General features: G+C 37.3%; 1 protein-coding gene across 6 annotated transcripts in view; it reads left to right on the top strand.

The window, feature by feature from the left end:
• ENPP2 (ectonucleotide pyrophosphatase/phosphodiesterase 2) overlaps positions 1-26,173 on the top strand; it is a 107,471-nt gene that overhangs the window by 30,737 nt on the left and 50,561 nt on the right. For all 6 annotated transcript variants that reach the window (XM_059995106.1, XM_059995105.1, XM_059995103.1 and 3 more), the window contains exons 2-8: positions 1,203-1,305; positions 11,162-11,317; positions 15,682-15,807; positions 17,842-17,902; positions 20,013-20,110; positions 20,325-20,404; positions 21,157-21,276. In XM_059995106.1, coding sequence (XP_059851089.1) covers positions 1,203-1,305; positions 11,162-11,317; positions 15,682-15,807; positions 17,842-17,902; positions 20,013-20,110; positions 20,325-20,404; positions 21,157-21,276 — 744 coding nt within the window. The remainder of the gene's footprint in view (positions 1-1,202; positions 1,306-11,161; positions 11,318-15,681; positions 15,808-17,841; positions 17,903-20,012; positions 20,111-20,324; positions 20,405-21,156; positions 21,277-26,173) is intronic.

Here is a 26,173-nt window from a genome sequence, read left to right as displayed (position 1 = left end):
TCTTGCTGCCATTGAGATTTCCTTCCTCAATTCAATCATTAATAAAGCTTTCCCATCCCACCCCTGCTGCTCCCACACCCCTCCAAACACACAAAAACAAAAGCAAAAAAACCCAAAAAAACCCCAAACCCAAGCTGACAGTTTTTTCGGGAGGAAGAGGCAGAGAGACGTGAAGTTATATTGTCCCTCCTCACCGGGCAGAAGAACTGTGTTGCTTAGTTTGACATTCCCAGTATTTTGATAAAAGTTACTTCTCTAAACTCTAACAACAACATGGGGAAACATAATGCTATCTCTTGTGTTTAGTTACAATCGTGGGAGATTTCATCGTGAGAAATATTTGAGGAGTCGGGAGTAGCCGAGAATGTGGCAAAAGGGACAGGGTCGTTTAAACTGCCAGAAAAATAAATAAATAGGCAAGACAGAGAAAGTTATTAGGTTTATAAATTATAAAACTTTCCTTTTAAAAAAAATAAAGTCGTGGGGTTGACTACATTGAATAAGTACATTGTAAACCTTAAAAGCTTAGAGCGGGTAGAAACCCTTTTATGGCTCTGTTTCATTTTTATCGGATAAAATGCATTTGGTTTCTTTTTTTAAAACCATGTTTTTAGGAGGGAAGAAAAATGAACATGCAGTGTTATTGGCTACAGCGACATAAGAAACCCTTATGTTACCAGAGGAAACCACATGAAAGTATCTGTGTGTCAGGGGAGGGACAGATAGGGGGTGGAGAGAAGGAGAGGGATATTTCAAGCTTCTTATGCTCAGAGCTGCGATTTGTGAACAAACTGTGATGAAATCAAGCTGTGGACAAATCAGAGGAGCCTGTCAACCTCCCAGGTGGGATTACTTGTAGTTAATAGACTGGACTCAGCCCCAAAAAGCAGTGCATTCAGTGTAGGCAAACAGAACACACTGCAAAAGGCTTTCCAAGAACCCTCTGCCATGGCCAGGAGAAACTCCTGTCAGCTGTATCAGGTAGGAGAATGACAGAATGCCACGGGAAAGCCTTGGTTTTCAGAGCTGCTTCCTGATTTTGAATTTTCTTTTTGTTTCTAAAATGAAGACAGCACTGTATGGTGCCTTTGGGAAGTTGTGAGATTGGGTGGTGATGTTGAAGGCATTTGCATTTTGCCTTCCTGGAATTTGATTTAGGCTTCTCTGGCTGCATTGACAATTTGAGCTCTTTATTCCCTTAGGTAATATCCCTGTTCACTTTTGCTGTTGGGGTCAATATCTGCTTAGGATTCACAGCAAATCGAATTAAGAGGGCAGAAGGATGGGATGAAGGCCCTCCTACAGGTAAGTGTAGCAACTATTCCCATTTTCAATCTTTAAAAAATTTTATACATTGGGTCATCAATGTCAGCTCATTAAGAAATTCATCTTTAAACTGATCTTGCAGTGTAACTACTTTAGTCCTAGATGTCTCTGGAATAAAAGCAGCTCTGTGTATAATTCAGATAGGATAATGTGGTTTAATGAGAGAACATTTGTGATCTCTTCATGCTAGATCACTGGCTATTTAAATCTCTGTCCTCTGAAATTTCTAAATGTTAAGATAATATTAAAGCTCTTGTGAATTGACAAGGCTGAAACAGAAGTGGTGAGAACAGGTGCTGGCTTAATATTACAGATACATGAATTTGATTGATTGTCATGTGGTATGAGATGTAGTATTTGCTTCCAGAAAGTTCTGACCTAGAGAAAAATAGGAATGGAAGTAAAAAAGGCAGGGAACTCTCTTTGTGAAACTTCAGGGCTATGAGATTAAGATTTACCTAGAACAGGAAAAATATAAAAGAGAGGAGGTGCCTAGAGGAGCTTACAAGATTGAGTTGCACTCATTGATTTTTCTTTTGGGCTGAGGAGGGGTAAGTTTTAATAGTGTACCTTGACTTAACTAATAGAGCTGAAGTGAAAGAGTTTTCGTTTACAATACACTGTGCCATAAGCAGTGTGGGAATTCTTATGAAGGAGCTCCTTGTGCAGATGGCGGGGCTTAACTGACCAGGTCTTAAGTAATGAGTTGGTTAATTTCCTGGAAATTGGAGCTGCCGATGGTTTTATGAATAAAAATTACATATGAAGTAATGGGTACTCTATGGGGCAATCTTTTCTTGACTGTTCCTGACATCTCAGCAGGTTCGTCGGCCTTCCTGTGCATTTTGTGTTTCTCTGCACTGTATTTCTTGACCTGACTCATAAGACACTCTCACCTGTCTCTGTTTAGCCAGCATGAGCACTTATTAGCCAAGTTATGATCCATACATTGATGGAATACTGAGTCTTCCTTACATCAAGCAGGTAACTTTTGAGTAAGGGTGAAAAAATTATATTAGAAGTAGTTTAGTGAGTCCAAGTGGGGTGTGCTTGGGGTGAAAAGTGAGAAAATAGATCATAAAAAATTGCACCCCTGGGCTTCCCTGGTGGCGCAGTGGTTGAGAGTCCGCCTGCCGATGCAGGGGACACGGGTTCGTGCCCCGGTCCGGGAAGATCGCACATGCCGCGGAGCGGCTGGGCCCGTGAGCCATGGCCGCTGAGCCTGCGCGTCCGGAGCCTGTGCTCCGCAGCGGGAGAGGCCACAACAGTGAGAGGCCCACGTACCGCAAAAAAAAAAAAAAAAAAAAAAAAATTGCGCCCCCAGGGAGCCAAATGGACAGAATGCGTTGTCTTCTGTTGGGGAAGGGGAGGAAAGTAGATCACTGGGCTGGAGAATCCTGTTTTGATTGATAGCAAATGCTCTCTTCAAAGACTTCTTTTTCTTGTTCCAGACAAGCATAACTCCCATTCACACTGACTGTAACTGTTCAGGCTGGAAGGGGGGAATTGGATCCTTAGTTTGGTCACGTGGGCAAGCTAACATCTTGAGAGCCCATTGCTGGTTCTTTCCAATGGACCCTAAAGGAACTTTTTTCCTGTATTGTATTAATATATTACTTTGGCTAAAACTGATATTAAAAGTGATTTCCCTGATGAACGTTGTAAAATCAAGTCGCCCATTATTTTCAAAGTTGACTTCTTTGGAAAATGGTCATGAAAGTCCTGGACTGGCACCCCGGATCTGTATCACTTGCTGGGCCGTCTTGGGGAAGTCACTTATGAATTCTGCTTCCTTAGTTGTACGACAAGGCACAGGCCTAGATGATTTTTAATTTTCATTCTGGATTTGAAAAAAAAAAGCCCATGATTCTGTCCACTCTGTTTCATTGCCTTTTGAATGTGTGTGCTCTCTTCAGGAGAACTTGAAAAATATAGACCAGATTTACTAATCCTTGAATATATTTTGTGTATAATAAATTATTTCCATATATTATTAAGAATAACTATAAGAACTAATTAATCAATGCTACTTCTGGAAAAATAATATAATCTAAATTATCATCTATAAATCGAAGTGATCTTAAACATACTACAAAATATTTGCTTCTTGAATTATTTAATTAAATCATTGATTATTTTCAGCCTTTATGGTATCTTCTAAAAAAATTTATTAGTGAAAATTCTACAGCTAAGAAGTATTAGTCTTGGGACACAATGCCATTTAAGTCTGAGTTTTGGGATTTTGGTATACCTGACACTTTTTATTTTAAATTTTCTGTTGATATAGCTTACCGGCTGTCTAGGCACTGTGGATGATTTCTCCTGAATAAAGACCAAGATGTACTTTGGAAACGGAGTGAGAGCATAGTGCAGAGAATTTAAGCATTTTCATCTTTTTAAATGTTATATGTGCCTGAAATGACACATATAGTTGGTTATTCTGTCAACAAAGCCTACACATCGGAAAACACTGGGTGAACGATTACTTATGTATTAGAACAAGGTACTAGGAGGAAAGGCTGCTACGCTTATTTTCAACAATGCTTTCATGTTCCAGAGAAATCCTGGGAAGCTAGATGCTTCGAGATCTTTCCACCAAATAGAAGGAACATAAAGGGTATTGACATACGGCCAGCTTCAGACTGACCGGAGCAAGACCTCTCATTCACAAGCGTTCAGTTTTTTGTTGAGCAAATGTAGGTCCTCAGAATCCTCAACTGTAGCTGAGAATGTTCTATATTCATGCACACCCTTGCTGCCATACTACAGACTGCGGTGTTAAGTTTCAAGGCTGTGGCAGTGCAAACTGTTATAATTAATTAACTAGCACACTTGTTAGCTGGATTTTTTGTTAGGATGTTGGGATCTATTGGAAATCATGGTAGAATAGGATTTCCTCTACCAGATCATAGAAGATCTATAGATTTATTAGAAGATATGAAATGAGCAGAGGTAATTATAATTCTGTTGGGTAAATGTAACGGGCCATCAGGTAAATGAGATGACTGGAATAACTTTTCAAAGAGAATGTAAAGAATATGTGCAATTCAGTTTGACATCCTTGTTGCATACATCTGATGTAGCCAGCTTGATTTACCTTTAAAATTGCAAGCGAATTTATGTGTATACAAGTGTGTGCGCACTCATGTAATGTGCATATATGTGTATGTTTGTGTTGTGGTGGTGGAGTCTATTTCACTGAAGTTGGTGATATGTACTCTTCCAGTCTCCAGGTGGAAATGGGATATCCTCTGAGAGAAGCAAGTTAATACTTGAAAGACAAAGGGAAATTTATAAGCTTGTGAATAACTGGCTAATACGGACTGGAAATCTCAGTCCTCATTCTACAATGAAAAGTCACTTAAATGATAGGGTGGCAGCATGTAGGAACTGCAAAGCTGACAGATATATCAGTCATTACTCTGCAAGGAAAATTAAGGGGACTATCACGTCATGGGATTTTATGTTAAATCTAGTGTAGAAATCAGAGGGAGTTTAAGTCAATGGAATGAAATAATTTGAATTAGAATTTAAGGAGGGCATGGATTTTTCAGTTCATTTTTAATTGGTGCTTTGGTGCAGTGGTTTTTCATTTATCTTAAAAATGATACGGAATCTTCTATCTTGTTGCATTAACCAGAAATCTCCATCTTCAATAGAGTTCAAATAGAATATATCTTCCAAGATCATGTCTTAAAAAGAACATCTAAAATTCAGAGCTTATGTACATAATTTGAAAAATCCTTTGTTAATGAAAATGGCATTGTAGTTATAGTCAGATGATCTGAAATTGCAGATAGGCCTTTGCTAACTCAAGTTAGGCCTAGAGCTCTGCTCTTCCAACCAGGAAAATGGGGGTAATGTTGCCTCTTTATCCGAAAAGATTTTTTAAAACAAAATGCCATGCTAAGACTGATGAGAATATAAAGTGTTAAGTATATGATGATACACTTAATTTACCTCCAATTTTGTTTGAAGGTCAGTGTCTAAATTTTTACCCTATCAGGTTGACAATACCTGCTATATAAAATGATGTTTCATTGTTTGGTAGCAGATTTGTAAATCGTTCAGACTTACACTACTGACTACTCTCATAAATGCTATTTGAGTGGTTTATAAGTGAAATTAAAGTCTTAAATTTCATTCAAGTCATCTAGAAATCTGTTTTCTTGTAGTTTATTGAAAGTACAGGTGTTTGAAAACTTCCCAGGTGGACCTATTTATTAAAAAAATTGTCTATGAAATCTGGTTCAGAAGCTGTGAAGAGGAGAGAATAGTGATGCCTAAGTAATAGGTATTTATAGAAAGTGATGTATTTAGGAAGCAGAGATACAGACATGTAGGCCGGTATGTAAGTGCTGCTTTCTAAGGGATGAGGTCAAAATGTATGGACACCGGGGGGGGAAGGAGTAGGTGGGATGAACTGGGAGATTGGGATTGACCTATATACACTACTACATAGAAAATAGATAACTAATGAGAACCTACTGTATAGCACAGGGAACTCTACTCACTGCTCTGTGGTGACTTAAATGGGAAGGAAATACAAAAAGGAGGGGATATATGTATAATATAGTTGGTTCACTTTGCTGTACGGCAGAAACTAACACAACATTGTAAAGCAACTATAAAAATAAAAATTAAATTAAATTAAATTTAAAAAAATAAAATAAAAATTAAAAAAAAAGAAAAACAAACAAACAACAAAAAGAAAAAATGACTTCAGTACAGGAAGGTATGACCAGAAAGAACGAATCATATACTCCAGAAGAGGCATCAGACAGTATTAAATCCTGGAGTTGGGTGGTATCTTGAGTGTCGTTCATGTTGTCTGCCTCCTTTCCTTGCATTTTATATTTCAAACAGGGCAGGAAGACACAGGAGAACCAGATCTGTTTCAATGCTCTTGAAAAGGAGGCGACATAACCACAGTCTGTTTCATTTCAAGCTTTTACTCTCACTGTCAGGAAATACTAGGGCTGGGAACCATGGAGAATGGGAGGAACAGAGAGGGTGTCATATCACAAACTCTGAATGCAGGACCAGACAAAACGTAGGAGAATCATCCAGCTTTATGCTGAGCTAAATGTTTTCAAACTTAAATACAGCCTCCTTCACTGGCCATCATCCAAATCTGAAAATTTCCATTTTGCAGAGAGAGTTGAAGGGAAATATGATTGGGACTCCAGGATGAAGTAATGTTTAGGTCACAACACTTGTCATGAATTAGGTTCTTTCCAATAGTCTAATTAAATTATCAATAGTATTTCTTCTGTATATAAATGACACCAGAATTCCACAATGCTACCTCTGTGTCGATACGGTAAGATGGAACGTTTTAGAAATAAGGTTTTACTTAAAGAAATAAAAATAATTTCACTTGTTTCTCTCAGAATTATGAATTTGAATGAAATAAATCAGGTTTTATATTGGTGTTTTTTCCCTAAATCATGAAATTATGCTTCTGTGAAAAAAAAAGAAATGTATAACATTGTTTTATGCATATCATACATGTACGTTACACACATATTTAAAAATTTAAAGTCCCTATTTTTATTTTATTTATTTATTTATTTTTATTTATTTATTTTTTTGCGGTACACAGGCCTCTCACTGTTGTGGCCTCTCCCGTTGCGGAGCACAGGCTCCGGACGCGCAGGCTCAGCGGCCGTGGCTCACGGGCCCAGCCGCTCCGTGGCATGTGGGATCCTCCCAGACCGGGGCACGAACCCGTGTCCCCTGCATCAGCAGGCGGACTCTCAACCACTGCGCCACCAGGGAAGCCCTAAAGTCCCTATTTTTAAAAAACTTCCATCTGTGTAGATCTGTAACATTTATTTTTTAAGATTCTGGAACAGACTAGTTTCTTTGAAGTAAAATAACACCATTTAAGTATGTTATTAAATTGGCAAATGTCTCATACAAAATTTCAAACCCCCATTGCACCTAGCACAGATTTCTGACTTGATCGTTTTCAAGTTTTTTGTTTGTTTGTTTGTTTAATTTTGTCTTTATCTTTCTTGTTAGTTCTGAGCTTATTAGGTCTGGAAAAGGAAGGCTTTACAGATTTTAGACTTCAAGCAAAGTAAGTCAGAGAATCTTTCCATGTTTGATCATTCAATCAGGTATAATAAAAAGAGAAGTCCTAAAATCTGTGCTTAGCCTGGTGTGGGGAGAAGGACACGGGACCTCGGCATGAAATGAAAAAGCCAGCACATGGGGAAGAATTACAGAACTACAGAAAGAAGCAGCGCTAGAACTTGTTATGAAAGAAGATGGCAGGGATGGAATAGGCCCTGGAAAGGCAAAGCGAACTTTGTTCTACTCTATCCCTTTATTTTCTTAGAAAAGTTGCGGCAGTTCAGTTGGGCTCATCGGACTTGAAGAAGTATACGGCTCAATTGTTTATCTTCCTATTTCTCTTCCTGCCATTGTCAGCTGAATGCAAGTCAGCCAAGAATGAATTTTGTCATATGTATCCCTAATCCACATAGGCCCAGGAATTCACTCTCATCTGAAAGCTGTTGGTAACCCAATCTTGAGTACTTTTATGAGATGTATCTTTGCATTATGAGTGTAAGGGCAAATCTTTCTTAACAAAGCTGTCTTCAGTTTAAGGGTTGGCAAGGAAGATTATAATTGATAGGGGCAAGCTATTGAGGGAAATTCAATTATTTTCAAAGACAAAGTAAGGGATAAACTTAGAGAATAACCAACTTTGTAAGAAAAGAGTAAAAATCACGTTGATAGAATGGATGAAGAAAGGTTTAAAATGGCTAAAATTTTGTACAGATATTTTGAAAGGAAAGAAAGAAAGAAGAAAGAGATTATGATGAGGGGAAAGCAAAGGGCATGAATGGAGGAAAATTTCACATGCAGGCTGGGATGCTATGAAGAAGAGGAGCCAGGACAAGTAAACAACTACAAACAATGTGCCTTTGGATCTCTTCTGATTATCTCAGCTATAAGTGTAGCCAAGCATATTTAAGTATGCAGCTCATAGGCATGAATACTACTCAGAATTTATTAGATGGCTGTTGGAGTGATTCTGTCTAAGCAGTACCCTTAAAAAAGGAAAAATTCAATTATAAGCATTTTTCTTATCTTTATCTTTTTTCTTATCTCTACTATAGGATTTCTCTATTTTTCCTTTTTCTACTTCTCAACCCTCCTCCCCTCATAGTTTCTTAGGGTCCAGCATGCACTGTTGATTGGTTGGCCAAAGTCAATAGAAAAATGTCGTTTAGGAACCAGAGGTAAGGCATTGCATTGGAAACCTGACGTTATTTCTTAAACCAAACTGGTGTGCTTTGTATGTATTTCAAGATCCCAGAATGAACCATGTAAAAGCGTTTCACATCTCATGGTCTAGTGAATCTGTTTGCTTTAGTTGAACTGATCTAATGCCATATGGGTGAGGATTGGGTGACTCTGACTTTAAAGAGGACAAAGAACTAAGGGATGAACAGGATGTTCAGATAAATGGCTTCGGTGAACCTAGAAATGTCATTTAACATCTGTTCTCTCCCTGCCTCTGGTGTTTTGATTTTATAAGTAATGAATACTAATCATAAAAAAATGAAAAATTTGTAAATGTAAATAAGGAAATAAAATTACAAATATCATGTTTTAAATAACATTTGTTAGGATATTTGTATATCAATATTATATAACATATACTTTATACACATATGTTCACATGCATGTATACATATATACACGAGAGAGAGAAGTAAGCAAGCAAAAACCCAAAAGGACATTTCTAAAATGTTAGACGTTTCAAACTGCAGAAAAGTAAGAAGTCTCCTTGTTTCTCTCTTTCTCATTTTCCCCAAAGGTAATTCCTGTAAGGAGTTTCTTACAGTGAAAATACAATGGTTATTCATACTGGCACCGTGTCTCAATGCCTCTGTTCTCACCCTCTGTCTCATCTCGAGCTCTGGCCTCTGTTTTTATTTTATATTTATCTTTATCCTTATTGCTTTGGCTCTATTTTTAACACAAAATATATCAATTATATGTACTATTTACTACTATAACAGTTTTCTGTACTTTGCTGGTTAAAAAAATGTGTTTATCAATTTTGTAGATCTTTCCATATTAGCCTATGCAGATCTGACTCGTTCTTTTTAAGGGCTGGGCAATATTCCATTTATGGAGATAGTGATTCTTTCTTGTACGTGTATCTTGGCAAACTTTTGCAAATATATGTGAGAGAAAAATTCCTAGTAGTGGAATTTCTGGGTGAAAGATTCATATGCATTTAATAGTGTTGATAGATACTTCCAAATTATATAAAATTTTTAATAAAAATTTTCATTCCTAGCAACAGGTATGACACTGCTTATACTTTCCATTCGTCAGAAATTAATTATTTTGTAAGCTAGGATGAGGATCCAGATTAATTTTTCCAGTCAGCCCAGCACTACTTACTGATAAATCTTTTTTTCACTTCTTGATTAATCCTTCTTTCTTTCTCTGATTTAAAATGTTATTTTCATTATAAAATCACTTCTCTTATATTTGGTCCTATTTCTCATCCTCATGCCCAGCACTGATCTACTTATTTTCTATAACCAATCTGTTTTAATTATTTAACTTCAGAATATATTTTACTTTCTTTTCAGTGTTTTTTGTTTTCATATATTTATTTTTGATAAGCATTTAATATCCTCTCAAGTTTCAAGAATTCCTTTTTGTATTTTTATTGTGATTGCATTGAATCTTTAAGTTTATTTAGGAAGAACTGACATTTTGTTGTTGTTTTGTTTTTGTTTTTTTCGGCTGTGCCATGGCTTCTGGGATCTTAGTTCCCTGACCAGGAATTGAACCTGGGTCCTCAGCAGTGAAAGCACAGAGTCCTAACCACTGGACCACCAGGGAATTCCCGACATTTTTGTAATATTGATATTTTTACCTCCAAGATGGTATGTTTTACCACTTAATTAAATCTTTTAAAATATCTTTTTTTGTAGAGTTTTACTGTGTTCTTCATGTAGGTTCTAAACATCCTATTAAATTTATACCTAGATATTTTACCTTTTAGGTACTATGATGAATGGAACTTCCATTTAATTTTTGAACTTATATTGCCTGTATTTTACAAATTTGTGGAATTTTTATCTCATTGAATTATTTTTTCCTAAAAGTTTTAGTCGGTTCTTGAGATTTCTAGATATACAATCATATCATATGAAGATAATGTAGGAGGATTTATGTTTGAAAAGCCGAGACTGTAGAGTTTGTGTTTGTGTAACCCTAGTTATAGGTGTAGATTTTATGGCTGGAAGAGATTTTAAGAGTCTTCTATTCCAATCCCATCTGTTCAGACTGTTCTCAGAACATTTAGGCTCAATTTTCCTTACAAAAGCTATGGATATTTGAATAGGGGAACGAACTCTTTTTTCTGAGTATATACTTCAAAGTTCTGTTCTCTGTTGGCATCACAGCATCCACAGAGAAACTATCCCTCATGTTTGTGGTAATAATCATTGTAAACAGTAGTTTTGTGGTAATAATCATTGTAAACAGTAGCAAAACCAATAGCCAACATTTGTTACTTTCTACATGGCTGACACCCTGCTCAGTGTTTTGCATGGTTTGTTTCATTTAATTCTCATTGTAACCTCGAGTTGCTTCTATTAATCCTCCACTCTACAGATGAAGAAACTGGAGCAAGGAACCTGCTGAAGGTACATAGACGGCAGGTGATGGATCCGGCTGCTCAGCCAGAGTCTGACTGCATCACCGCATTGTATTGCTACACAGGGTCACCCCTCCATAGCAACATAACCCATTCCCTAATCCCCTTGCCTTTGTCTCTTGTATCTTGTAGTGTTATCAGACTCCCCCTGGACCAACACCTCTGGATCTTGCAAGGGCAGATGCTTTGAACTTCAAGAGGTTGGACCCCCTGATTGTCGGTGTGACAACCTGTGTAAGAGCTACAGCAGCTGCTGCCATGACTTTGATGAGCTTTGTTTGAAGACAGGTGTGTAAGTTTTGAGTCTTCTCTAGCCTTGATTAGATGGCTTAAGACCCCCTGCTGTTGTACAACCTGCCATTGCCATTCTGCTTTGGCCAAACCAAACCGTGAGTTTTAGTTTTGTTTCTTGAATGATTATCAGTTTTATTATGAGCACACCCTATGTGACTGTTGTGTCCACATAACACCCACCCAACGATGGTTCTTTGCAGCTGCAGTCATTATTTGCTAGTTTTGGAAGTATTTGAGGCCAGCCTTTTTTTTTTCATCTTTATCATTTCTGTCTCTTGCTGTCAATTCCCTCATTCACTGCGAGGATACCTGGGCTGAAACTGTGCACATTCTTAAAGCGTTGGGGTTCTTTTGTTGTTGTTGTTTCAACTTTAATTTTTTTGTTTGCCTGCCCAGTTTCTAACGTTTGTTTTATTTCATCTTATAGTCTACTACTATACTACTTTGATGTCATTCCCTGTTCTCAGTGCAGGTAGAAAATTGTTATAGAATTCTACTTGGGGTCGCGTGCTCAAGGCACCTCTCAGATCTTCCTCTACAGGTTCCTGACCTTTCTTTGCATTTCTTCCCTATTGGAAGAGTCAGTAGAATATACAGGCCTCTGAGTGAATGTACATGAGTTGAGAAGAAGCACTTTGGAGACTCTTGCCATTCTACCTGCTCTGTTTCCAAAGCCTAACACTTTAGAGGGGACTTTTGAGATACCTTGTAGGCTATCCATCATGCCTCTGGGCAACATCACATTCAAATTTTCTGGGAAAGGTGATGAGCAACCCTGCTCTTAACACCATTAGATACAATGATTCTACAGCTCTCTTGATAAATTATTACCTGTTTGCAGACATTTATGGTTAGATGATTCTTTCAAAAATCTGACTTATATTATCATTAACATTAGTCTGAGTTTTCTAATGACATCATGAGAAACAGAGACATTACTCTCCTTTACTAAAGAAATAGCCGCTGATTTACATGAAAACCTATGTCAACCCCCTTACTAGTTCTGATTTGTTTGTTTTCTGCCCCAGATAAGAAGAATTTTATTAGACTGTTTTTTTGCATAATACATTTTCCAAACATTTGGCCATTTTTTGGGTTACTTTCCTTTGGAACTTTTCCCAGCTTCCTTAGTTGTGGGTTTGTAAACTTAAATGCTGAGAAGCTTGTAACCTGAATATATGGATGGAACAGATGTTCCAGGAGAGCTTTTGGCTCTAAAGTATTATTTCAAACCAGCGGTCTGTATTTGCTTGGCACTGAGGAACTAGCTAATGTTGTGTGTTTCCTCTCTACCTTGAGTATCTTGTCCCTGACACGTCATCTCAGCCCTCCAGATTCCTGATCTTGGAGCTCCTTGCAAAGTTTAATGGATCTCCTGCCTTTAGGTTAGCTCTCTCTGAATGTAGCTCATGCCTTTCTTCCCAAGTTTAATAAGCATGGGTTATAATAGCACTTTAAAGTAGTTCATTTCCCTGTGGAAATGAACAAGGCCAAATGTGGAAGAATAAAATAATAGCAAAAGGTTGAAGGAGCAAACAGAAATCTCTGAGATTCTACTATGCTGACACAGCACTCTCTAGAGATAAGCACAATCAATGTTTCAATGTAAACTCTGAGACTGGGTGTGTGTTTAGAATGTGTGTACACATTTATACATGTGTGTATTTATGCCTGTGTGAGGTGTATCTGTATTTGTGTACCTTTGTACACATCCCCCTTTTGAATGCCTACATTGTATTCTATTGGACAGATGCAGCCTACTTCATTGAGTAACTGATCAGCATTTATGTTTCGGTAATTTTTGCTATTATGAACAATGTATCAATGAATATTTTTCATACATATTCATATTTTTGCCTATTTTCCTTGAGATAAATTCTGAGGAATGGGATTTGGTGATCAAAGCGTATATGCATTTTTAAAATTTAAATATATATTACAGAATTATACTTCTCAAAGTTGATATTTCTCTCAAAGGGCACAAGAGCTTTTCAGCATTCCCTTTTCAGCATGTTCTCATTTTAAATAATATTTTTCTGATAGGTAACTTTCTTGTTATCCAATAAAGTTCAATGTTTTTTGTGTTTATTCCCATATTTGCTTTGAAAATTCTACAGCTGACTGAATCATACCTTACTTGTAGTTCACTGAATTTTTAAAAATTTCATTCTTATACAAAGTTAGTAATTTCTCAATAAACCTAGCTTGTTAATAGTGATGCTGTTTTGTGAGCAAAGGGATTTTCTTATGGAACTAGGGAGGAATAAGCTAGGAGAGGAATACTGGTTGATAGAGTTATCTCTGAATTGAGGAAAAGGACTCGCATGACCTCTATCAGTCAAAGTAACCTTGGAAAATTGCTAACCATTGGGAATAGCATACCCTGGGCAAGAGAATTCCAAGCATTTATTCTGGTTGGGAAGAGAAGGCAGTGGAAATAGGGGATATTAAAAAAAAATCAGAGAGTGGAATCAGGATGCAAAGGTAATTCTAAAAGAATGGAAACTAGACAGTAGTTGCATTGTTTTCTAGTATGGCAGCTGTTATCCCCTTATCCATTTATTCACATAGCTGTAGTATCTCTAGGTAGAATATTATTAAGGAGCAGCACTGCTTTCTTTTCTTTTTTTAAATTTAATTTAATTTATTTTTTATACAGCAGGTTCTTTTTTTTTTTTTTTTTACGGTACACGGGACTCTCACTGCTGTGGCCTCTCCCGTTGCGGAGCGCAGGCTCCGGACGCGCAGGCTCAGCGGCCGTGGCTCACAGGCCCAGCCGCTCTGCGGCACGTGGGATCTTCCCAGACCGGGGCACGAACCCGCGTCCCCTGCATCGGCAGGCGGACTCTCAACCACTGCGCCACCAGGGAAGCCCCATCAGGTTCTTATTAGTTATCTATTTTATACATATTAGTGTATAGATGTCAGTCAGCACTGCTTTCTAAAATCATTGCTTTCCACTTATGACATGTTTTAAGAGGTGAAGACCTGAAGTGTCCTTTAGCTCAAAGAAGCGTTTCTTGACCATTCTACGTCAAGTAGACCGGGCCCACCCCTGTCACTCACTATCCATGCCATCCTGTTATTTCCTTCACAGCACTTAGCACACGCTGAAATGATCTCATTGACTAGTTTACTTGCTTATGGTCTGTATTTCCCAATTGGAATGGAAGCTCCATGAAGACAAGACCTTGTTCTTCACTACCTCCCCAGCACCTAGAACACGGAAAATATAGTAGATGTATTTATTGAATAAATGAATTAACTCTGAAGTTTCTCAATACAGCAACCCCAAATTTAAAGAGTCATATTTTATTTTCATGGTAATTCTCAATTAGATTGAATAAGTGTTCATGGACTACCTGGCGTGTGCCAGGTAGATAGACTCAGGTACTGGGGATGTAGCGGTGAAAGGAGAGATGTGATTTTTCCTTCCATGGAGCTTACAGTCTAGCAGATGAAAAGTCACACAAAAAGTACAGCACAGTCTTTAAAATAAAAATATTACTTTTCCGAAGATATTTTCTTGGTAGAGTTGAGTGTGAGCTCCCAATCAAGTATGCTCAGATAGAAATCTGTAACCTAGCAACTGACCTCCTTGAAAAAAGGGCTCTGACCTCTGATTGTGGGTAGGGCCACAGTTTGGTCAATGCTTAGAGCTGTGAACGTTTTTAGTATACCTTTATACTCTTCATATCTGTTTAGGACTTTAACCCCCAAGTGCATCTTATAGCAGGTAGAGGCCATTTAGTTGCACTATTATTTTTTTTAACTTTTTATTTTATATTAGAGTGTAGTTGATTTACAATATTGTGTTTGTTTCAGGTATACAGCAAAGTGATTCAACTATACATATGCATGTATCTATTCTTTTTCAAATTCTTTTCCCATTTAGGTTGTCACATAATTTGAGCAGAGTTCCCTGTGCTGTACAGTAGGTCCTTGTTGCACTATCATTTGTATTTAAATCAAGCTGATTAAAGTTTAAATAAAGCTACTTGGGAAAATAAGAGTCCAGCTATAGCAACTATGCCTACAATGGTAGGTATCTCTATCACAAACCTTACACACTATACATTGTATTGGGTCATTTAGGACAGTTGGCAAATGGTTAAGGGTTTCATTTTTCCAAAGGAGCCCAGTGGCATTTGGCTTTGTACTCTGATTTGAAAAATTAAAACTCCATCCTATTTGTAAGTCCTCCAAATATCATCTAGGCCTCAGGCCAACTCTAATTTCACAAGCAGATTAAATGATGTGGGATTTTAGCTCTTTTTCTTGGCAAACGTTGTAAGCAATTGTGGCCTCTTTTATTTGGTTTGTGTGAAGCAGTGAGTGTTCTGTTGTGCCGATTTCAGCTGGCGGCTGGGAGTGTACTAAGGACAGATGCGGAGAAGTAAGAAATGAAGACAATGCTTGTCACTGCTCAGAGGACTGCTTGGCCAAGGGAGACTGCTGTACTAATTACCAAGTGGTTTGCAAAGGTACATGTTTCCTCGGGTTGGCTTGATCTTTAAAAGAATAAAAACTGGAGATGTTTGAAGAGACCTTGGATATTGTGGATATATCACCTTGGATATGGGCTTGGGAGGCAGGAAGGCGTTGTCCTTCCTAATTTCTCATGCTTCTTTCTTAGTTTTGCTTCTCTGCATTTCACTGATCTGAAATAACAAGGAAATAACCCCAAGTTCCGTAATTAGATACAGCCGGAATAATGAGGAGATTTCTAAAAGAGTTCCTGCCTTGGTCCTAGGTCAGGTTTCCTAGAAGCAGAGCCTGAGACAGGAATTCTGTGTATGGAATTTATTGGAAGAGTGCCCTGCAAGAAAACTGTATAAGGGAGCAGGGGATGTGGGAGAGGGGAAAGTAAGCAAGGATGTGGCCTCAGGGGAGGTCTCACCTTGGTCTGCTCTACTGCGGGCTCTGGAAGGTAAATCCCAGAGTCCTTACCTTTGAGGCAAGGGGCATGGCTTTTGTACTCACTGGCTGTAAGCTGTAAGGCAAAGCACCAGCAGCAGCATGGGGATGGGGGTACTAGCTGCTAAAGGGGATGGGACACCAATAGCTCCTCCAAAGCCATACATGCATGTGTGCTGACTTTGTGTGGCTGAGTGTCAAATATGATGGTTTTATTCCAATAATAAATACTACTCAATGGACTGCCAAACATATAAAAATATGCAGTTTCTGTCTTTAAGGATTTTTAAGTCACCATCGCACCCACTTCTAAAGTTAATGGAAGGATCCAAGGATCTTTGTGTAAAGTTTGCAAGTCATTTTTTAGTGTCTAAATTAAGTCCTCTTCCTAGCTGTGACATGGAACATTTAAATAGAGTTTCTGTTCAAATATTTTGGGGGAAAAGCAAATCAGTTCTGAAATATGCATAGTGTTTATTTATGGCAAGACATACTGCTTGAATGCTGAGTTTGAAAATTTTTCCTACCCCAGATGATTATTGGAACTGTTGATAAAGCATAAAACTCGTTGAGAATTTATTTCCTTTTCCCTTTTATTTCCCTAGTAAATGTACCAATAAGCCACAAAGGCTATTAGAAGAGAAAATAAAGTCCTAAGTATCACTGGTCGTTGAATCATGAAATGCTGGCTTTTGCTGGTTTAAAATTCTAGTTGCAGTACTTTTGTAGGGCCCATATGTATGCCTGGGTTATTACACGTGTGGTAAAGCTTCCCTATTTTAGGGAGCATGGTACTTACACAATTGTCCGTAGTTAGATTCTTATTGACCAGGGAGATCTCCAGTGCTCTTTACATGGGAGCAATTTCTCCAAAGTCTTGGTCACAAATGTTACTTATGTTCAAGACATATGCTTTTTTTTGTTTTAGGAGAACTTAAAGCAAATGCTTTTTGATAATTTTCATTTTCTCCAAAGTAAGCTTCATTTTGTATCTAAGCCCTTTTCTGTTCTCTATTCTTGGTGGGAGTAACTCAGGAAAGACATAGCTTTATGCTTCCAGATCTCAGTGGAAGATAAAAGTGAAAGATAGCATTGGTTTTTATTCCTAAGTGCCAGGGCTATTCACGGATCCATTGGCGAATAACCTCTCTATTGCAATCTTCCATCTATCATCTCTGAGTAGCCTAAATCTTTTTCCCCAACTAAAGGGAAGTTGTGCCATGTTTCCGACGGCTATGAGATGTTTGGTGGCCTAGGAAAAAATGTTCTGTCTAATGACCAAACAGTTTATTTCTGGAGGGAAACAAACATGGAATTTTGTTCACTGACGCCACTGGTGTTTTTATCTACAAACCATTTAGACTCGGAAGGCTCAAATAAACACCACTTGGGGTTATTAAATCTAGACTTTCCCATCATGTATGGGTGTAGTTTAGTAAGCCAAAACAGACACTAGGCTTTATTTCAGAAGTTCTTTTCAGATGGCGTCCCATAAACAATGAGTATCAAACAGGACACAGGTCCTGCAATTATACACTTCAAGGCTCTGGATGATATTTATAATTAGATTCATCAAAAAGTCTACCCATTTTTCCTTACAGGAGAGTCCCATTGGGTAGATGATGACTGTGAGGAAATAAAGGCCCCAGAATGTCCTGCAGGGTGAGTGCATTTAATGAATATTATACAGTTTTAAATATTTATTGATAAAATATCACAGGCTATGGATGGGTAAATGGTTAAAAACAATGTAAAACTGAAATCCTCTTATATAGGCAAACTTATGAGTACTTCTGAGTAATTTACCAGTCGAATGCTGGAATGTACATCTTGAAGTAGGGAATTAAAAAAATGTTTTTTCTCCTATCACCTGCACATATCAGAGACTGAATATCCTCTGTATCTCACCTTAGCTGAAGTTTTACGAAGTATATATAAATAACGCTGAGGAAGAAAAGAAACATTCTGGCAGTGATTTGGTTTGTTTTCCTGTGTTTTTTCCTGAAGTGCTGCTTTTGCTTTTTGTTTTTTTGGTGACAGTAGTGGTGGTGGGGTGGCTGAAGGGAGGACTACAGAATGTCTCAAAAATATTATCTGCGATGGTAACTCCTACCAGATGCTACAGAAACTTGACAAACCACTACAGCCCTGCTTTGCTGGGATACAGCCAAACTTGAGTGACACCCCACAGCTCAAGTGGGACCAGCATAAGACACTTATTACGCCTTCCAGGAAACTGTTGCAAATTCATGGACCCTTAAAATGCCTGGCAGAAAATAAAATGTTCTACAAATGTGTTTTCATGAATGTATTTGATCGAGTGTCTTTTTGTTTTAGGCAGCAGAGCCTGGGACCCAAAATCCAAGAATTTAAATATTTTTATTTTTGTCTCCTTTTTAACTTTCATGAGCTACTTGAACTTCTTTGGACTTTTAGAATGGGATGGCGATAGTTTCTGAATGTTTAAAATGTGTTCAGTTATTTTGGAGGTGAAAGCAGTCTATGTGGTAGAAGCGTAAAATTATAATAGTTATGATAATAATGAACTCATATAGTATTGTTCTAAGTTCTTTATATGTGACTCTATTTTAAATGAGTCATTTAAAATATGCCTCATTTGGGACTTCCCTGGTGGTCCAGTGGTTAAGATTCTATGCTCCCGATGCAGGGGGCCTGGGTTCGATCCCTGGTCAGGGAACTAGATCCCGCATGCTGCAACTAAAGATTCTGCATGCTGCAACTAAAAAGATCCCGCATGCCGCAATGAAGGTCCCGCGTGCCGCAACTAAGACCCAGCACGGCCAAATAAATAAATAAATATCTTTTAAAATGCCTCATAAGAAATGTAGCTTCAAGTAAATTCAAGCCCGTGCTTGCTGAATTATCTTCAAACTATTAGAAACAGTTTTGCACATAGTTTAGCATTCTCAAGTCTGATCGAACAACTGTATCTTTAGAATATAACAAAAGGCCTATTTCATCAGTCCTGCCCTAGTTAGGTGGATAGTCTAGTTCTTTATTGATTGATTTTTAGATCTTCAACAATTTTAATTATTTTTGAAATTATTTTGTAATTAAACTTAAAATAATTTTTGTATAAGTATTTAGTTCTAGTGACAGGAGTACTACTGCTATTAATTTCATCTCCCTCCCTTCCTCCCTCCTTCCCTCCCTCCCTCCCTTCCTTCCTTCCTTCCTTTTTTCTTGTATGTGATAAATATTTGTTGAAGCCCTACTATGGGTCCACAAAATAAAAGATGAATAAGACACAAACTGTGCTTTGAAACGAGGGAAGAAGGTAAACATGTTAATATAGCAATATAATATAGTATAATGTATATATGAATGATAAAAGAGGTATTAATTAATATCTTAAAGGGATTCAGAAGCATGACACCTAATACTATGAAAGAGGAAATCTTAAGCTGAATTTTAAAGAATGAATAGGAGTTTTTCAGGTAGCAAACGGGAGAATCAATATTCCAGGCAAATATAGCAGCTTTTTACATTGTGAAAAACCTTGTTTGCAGTGCAAGAGGCAGCAGTGGAGAAAGTACATTAGGGGAAATCTGGAGTCCAGTCCGTTCCCTGGTCATTTAACTCTGCACTTAAGTTGCCACAAATGTTATGTGGCTAGAAGCCAAGGCTTGTACAGATATCCTCACTTGAAGTTTCATCTTGGAAACCCTCGGTTCCAATTATTGAGAATGACTAGGCATAAAGCAAAGCTGTGACAATAATTTTTCTAAAGCTTAATGTGTTACTGTTTAAGGTTTGTCCGCCCTCCATTAATCATCTTCTCTGTGGATGGTTTCCGTGCATCGTACATGAAGAAAGGCAGCAAGGTCATGCCTAACATTGAAAAACTAAGTAAGTCATTTTCATACTGTGTTCTTATCTGTAATCCATGATCTGCCCAGTAGCCACTTAGCTGTCGGTTTTGAGATGTATGGACACATGACTTTACCATTTGAAGTTCAAAAGTGAAGGTAGCACATGTCTTTGCTCATTTATAGAATGGATTTGCATACATGAGGTGATTCCTGGTTGTTCTCTTGCTCTAATACCTGAATTCTGTTTCTAGGGTCTTGTGGCACTCACTCTCCCTACATGAGGCCCGTGTACCCGACAAAAACTTTCCCTAACTTATACACTTTGGCCACTGTAAGTATTTTTTCAAGTGGTGTAGATTCAAAGCGCTGATTTCATGCTGAAATGACTTAGAGAGATTTAAAAAACATGTTCCTTAGTGTTCAAAGAAAATCTTTCTCTTTTTCATCTTACCTGTATCAGTCGTTTATAGTAAATGCCTTTTACAACCCTGTGGATGACTGAACTTCATTGCAATTTTAAAACCTTTTTTTTTTTTCAGCTGCAGTTCTGTCTGCATATATACATTCAACCTCTCAAATACCACAGGAGCTATTCTTTATTTTCCGAATTTTCAAATAAAAAATGTTGACTTCAGAGCTGCTATGTTTAAATTTTCAGATACTCCCAATTCTACCTTGCTTTCTTCTTTAAAAAATATAATTTATTTAGTTATTTTTGGTTTGGAGTAGAAATAAAACCTAGGAAAAAGGAATCGTGTATTTAGAAACTTTGGAGGCACATAAGTAAATTTCATTCTAAGGGGTAATTTATTATAATAAAAATTATTGTCATCTTATTAAATGCAACAGTTAAAAAACATCCCAATATTAAATTTCTTATAATCATGTCAAGTTTCACAGATGGCTTATAATCAGTCCATAGATAATATTCCTGTTTACTAAGAAAGACACGTATAGAGGTTATATGTGTCTTATATAAAATTGGAAATTAAATATTGTTATAAAACCTTCTATGATAAGAAAATTTATGATAGAACTATTATGTGTGGATTATTTTGACAATAAATTTGCTTTTCCACAAAGGGCCTATATCCAGAATCACATGGAATTGTTGGCAATTCAATGTATGATCCTGTATTTGATGCCACTTTCCATCTTCGAGGGCGAGAGAAATTTAATCATAGGTGGTGGGGAGGTCAACCGGTGAGTTTTGCATTTTTTTATGTGTCTGTGCCTTGAAACATTTCACCCACCCCCAAATTTGTTACCTGTTGAAAAGATGCATTTAATTTCCTCATACTTGACAATGTTTCTGTCTTTTGATATTGTATATATATATGTGTGTATGTGTGTACATAATATATGTGTATCTATATGTGCATATAATATGTATGTGCATGTGTATTATGTATATATATACGTATGTGTTAACATATGTGTGTATGCAATGTATATATACTGTATATACATATGTTTATGTGTCTATGTTTATACATGTGTGTATGTGTATGTGAGGTTATGATTATAAAAGTGTGTGATGATAAGGATCTCCATTAGGGTGACAGTGGTAGAAATGGTGACATAGGGGTAACTTTCAGAAATATTTTGAAGAAGGAATACTCAGATCTTATTGATTTACTAGATTTGTGGACACAATGAAAAAGAAGTGAATGACATGACTGCCACAAAATTTTAGCCCAAGCACCATATGATCAGGAACAGGGAAACTTGCTGGGAAAAAAAAATCTCAGTGAAACCCACAGTAAATTTATGAATTCTTCTGTTTAATCCATTTTTTAAAAAATCTTGGAAGTTACGTATAAGTGGAATCTACCTTGGTTCTGGACCAGCAGATTGATACTTTGAAAGAAATCATCCTATTTACTTCAGATCAAATGGCTGGGCAGAAAGTAAAAAGAGATATAGGTGGCTTTCTGCACAATATTTTTCCTGTGACTGTGTGTATGTGTACGGTCAGGCAGCTTGCTTTGGTCAGAGGTGAGCAAAGCAGCAACATAAATCCACAGCTGTTTAATGTGCAGAATTGAACTAAGTGCACGTGACCCTGGGTAGAAGGATCCGAATCCCCGTAGGAACACATCCCAGTACACACAGTCAATCAGAAACACGTAGAAGAAGGATGGCAAATGGTTCCATCTCATGTCTACTCTGACTGGGGGCCACGGCTCCCTGGAACACTGGTGGGAAGGGGGGCTGGGAGGCTTTTGTGCAATCTGCCATGGCATGAAGAGTGGGCAGTCTGCACATATCCACGTACCTACCATCCCCAAATGATCTCCTACCTGGAAATGTTTGCTTCAGTCTATGGGCTAAATAGAGAATATAAAGTATGAAAAAAATGGTATTGCTCTTTGAGAAAAGGTCATCTATGACAAAAAAATTCATATTGCATAATCAGTATGCATGGTTAAATATGGGCTTTTCATTTAAAAAAAAGTTGGAAGACTTGTATATCTGTAGAAATGTTTCTTTCTATCAGAGGTTCTGATTCTGCTGTCTTTATTCAGGCTAGACTCCCAGAAGTCTGTGATGTCTTACGTTGTAAGCAAAGTGAAATTTGTTTACAGTGTGGATTTACCAAACAAAGTTTATGATAGAGGAAGATTTTAGGTATAAATAAAATAATTGAAATTTGAGTTCTGTCAAGAGCTGTTGCTAGTTGGTGTTTTATATTAATTTTGTCATGGAAGCAAACTTGCTTGAAGAACCACAAAGGATATAAATAGTAATTTTATCAAATTGGATCAACTTCCACTGAGTGTGGATATTAGGCTTCCTCTGGGTTGGCATGACTCAGAAGATGAGTCCACATATTCATTAACTCCTGCAGAAACAGAGCAGACGGAAAGCTGTGAACCTGCTCAATGAAGTGAAGTCTGTTTTAACCCTGTTTGCCTGTTTCCTCACTAACTCTCTAAGTCGACACATTTCACTAAGTTTAGTAATTCCCTAGTGCTGACGGAGATTTGCACTAAAACTGATTTGTGTTTCTGTCTATCTTCTTGAACAAGATGCCACCATAAGAAATCCAAGGAGCACAGTAGATATCATTTAAAAACATGTTTTATAGAAACTTGGCACATAGGAAAAATATATGGACAGGAACTATAAGAAACTACAGTATGAGTATAAGAAATTATAAGTGCTATAAGAAAAGATGAGCCTTAATAAATACTCCTTAAGCATAAGAGGCTTGTATATTTCACAGGGAAAAAATAATTGGAGTAGAGAAAATATTTATAAAAATCTTAAATAGGCAATTAAGTCAAACAACTTATTTTTTACTGAGTGATTAAACCATGAAAGACATTTGGCTAAATAATATATGAGTCATATTAAATGGTGAATAAGAACCATTCTTATTCTAGTTTGAAATCTTATATATGACATGAGGCATTTGTAGTGTCCATTCAATTTGAATTGCACCATTCAACTTCCAAAAATAATTTCTATAATTTAATTTTATTTTTAAAACCCTGATATAGCCACTTTAGCAAAGTGGAGTCTGCTTTTAATTTGTTGATCTTCAGAATGCACTATTAAAAGTTGTCATTCACTGTACGATCCTACATTTCTCCTACATATTATAATGGGATTCCTTTTCATGTTGTTTTGAAACTATTTACTTTTTTCTCATTACAAAAGTATGTTCCATACTCTTAACAGAGTGCCATAAGTGTGTTTGTTTCTTTGAAAAATCTCTCCATTCTAATCCTGAAATTTCTAATACTAAGATAACTCAGTGAGGAAATTGCCTGTTCCGTTCAAAGCTGGACTCAGAGAGGTGGAGAGTGAGTGAGACCCCACAGGGCCCACTACGTGTGACGATTTGAGAGATGAGTCCAGCACCCTACCATGGTGCAAGTCCTCTGGAGCCATAGTTTCTGGAGGAAGGAGGATTCTTTTTAAAAATTAAAAAAAAAATTTAATTGAATGAAAGATTCTTTAAACTCTATAGTGCTTTACAATTTTCAAAAGTTTCACACACATGATGTCAGATAATCCCATAATAACCCCCCTTCTTTCCCTTACCTTTATATTGCCCCCTTCCCCTTCCCTCTCCTCACTGGTAACCACTAGTTTGTTCTTTATATCTGTGAGTCTGCTTCTTTTTTGTTTTATTTACTAGTTTGTTGCATTCTTATTACTTCTCAAGTTGCTGGGCCTATGGTGGTTTTCGGCCAGCATTGGTGATGCAATGAGTTGGTCCTGAGACCATCCTTGTGAATTACTGTAGTGTAAGAACACAGGAAAGATGGCAGGTTCAAGAAAGAGATAGCAAAGAGAAGAAGAATGACATTAGAGTAGGAGTGAACTTCCAGGCCAAAGGGATTGGCCTGATGGAAAATGTTAGTCTTTGCTTACCACTTTGTCTAACAGGTGACTTTCTTTTTTATTTTTTCCAGGAAAATTTTACCTTTTCTTTATTGTGTTTCTTTTCCATATACTGCGATAAATCTATATTTCTTTCTCATTTTACTGTATCATAATGTACTTAGGATAGACTCTACTCTCCTGGTCCCTTTGCTGCCAGGCTCATTTCTCTTTCAAATTTCACTGTAAGCAACCTTTTCTAAGTAGATTTCACGAAGCTCCCTCAGCCCTCGCTAAGCTCAGGGACCCACTTTTGGGTTTTCTTGTTATTTCTATCATAATTGTGACCATATCATTTGAAATTATTCACATAATCTGCTTTCGTCTATGGGCCCCATGAGGGTAGAGACTTGATTTATTTATCTCTTTATTCTCAGGACCTAACCCACAGCCTAACACATTTAGGTGTCCATTTATTATGTTTTGGATTGAACTGTTCTACAGCCCCATCTGAGGCGTGTTTGCCGTACTTCTTCCTGGATTTCATCACTCACCTTCTTCTGGCCCTAATCACCTGGAAAGAGCCACACTGGTTCACAGTCTATTCTGCTGCATCCCCGAAGCCTCACTTCTTTAGTTTGTTCCTACTCTTGAATCTCAGCGATTGATTTACTCCTGCTGATACTAGGGCCCCGCCCATTCCTCTGGTGTCCCAGAATTCTATTTCTTCTACCTCTGTGCTTTAGAATGCAAAGGAATAATTTCCCTGCAAAGAACTGCTAGGAAGACTACAATAGTAGTTCATGGTTTTCAAAAATGTTGTTTTGCATGTTTTCCTTCTTAAAACATCTCCCCTTCTCCCACAGCTGCATATTCTCCTGAATTTGAGAAAGTGTTGGATTTCACATTTAAATGCTCCTGGTCCCAGTGGGAGTTTTCTTTTCTTTTTTTTTTAGTCCTGATAACATATCAAGAAGGTACAATATTATTTCCATTTGTCCCCTTTTCAAAATGTAGCATCTAGGACACAAATGTTGAAAACTCTGCCTCTAGATAAAGGAAAGCAATGGACGAAATACTGGGATTAAAGGTGGGAAGGCCAGACTCAGTGTCTTCTTAGCTAATTATTTTTTAGCTGTGTTGTTTGGCCCATCGCTGAGGAAATACAGATTACATTCAAATTCAGAATGGGAAATGGGAAATTATAATTCCTATTTCTCTGAATTAACAAGAAACTAGTTTTATGATTTCTGTTTTATGATTCTCCCTCCCCTGCGCCTCCTCCACTTCATAGACCAAGAGGCTCCTTTTCATTTATCTTCCTTTGGACCAATATTTTACTGCACTTTTTTCTCTGTAATTACTAGATTTAACTTTAGAGTTCTGAAATATAATATATAACTTGCAAAGGAACTTTTATAACTGCTCATGATCTGATTTAACTTAAGAAACTTTCTTCATGCTTCAGTTTCATACCATTTGCCAAACCTTTGACCGACCAGCTTCATTACTGCTAGGGTCCTTTCCTTTGAGATTTTAAAATGTTTTTTTAATTCCAAGTATTCTCTCTTATTTGTTCATTCTTTGCACTTTTCTGACCATGCTCCCAATTTTCTTTTAGAAAATGCGGCCAACACAACTTGTACCAAGAAGCAGGGAGAAATTTTTTGCATCTTTTTTGGAAGAAATAAATAAAAAAATTTTACCTTTAGCTTGTCTTCATAGTTCACATTGCTTTTTACAACCGGTTAATTTTTTTTTTTTT

Source organism: Delphinus delphis, chromosome 17, assembly GCF_949987515.2.
Source record: "Delphinus delphis chromosome 17, mDelDel1.2, whole genome shotgun sequence".
Taxonomy (NCBI): domain Eukaryota; kingdom Metazoa; phylum Chordata; class Mammalia; order Artiodactyla; family Delphinidae; genus Delphinus; species Delphinus delphis.
Note: the sequence above shows the minus strand (reverse complement) of the source record. Positions and strands in the feature narration are given on the sequence as shown.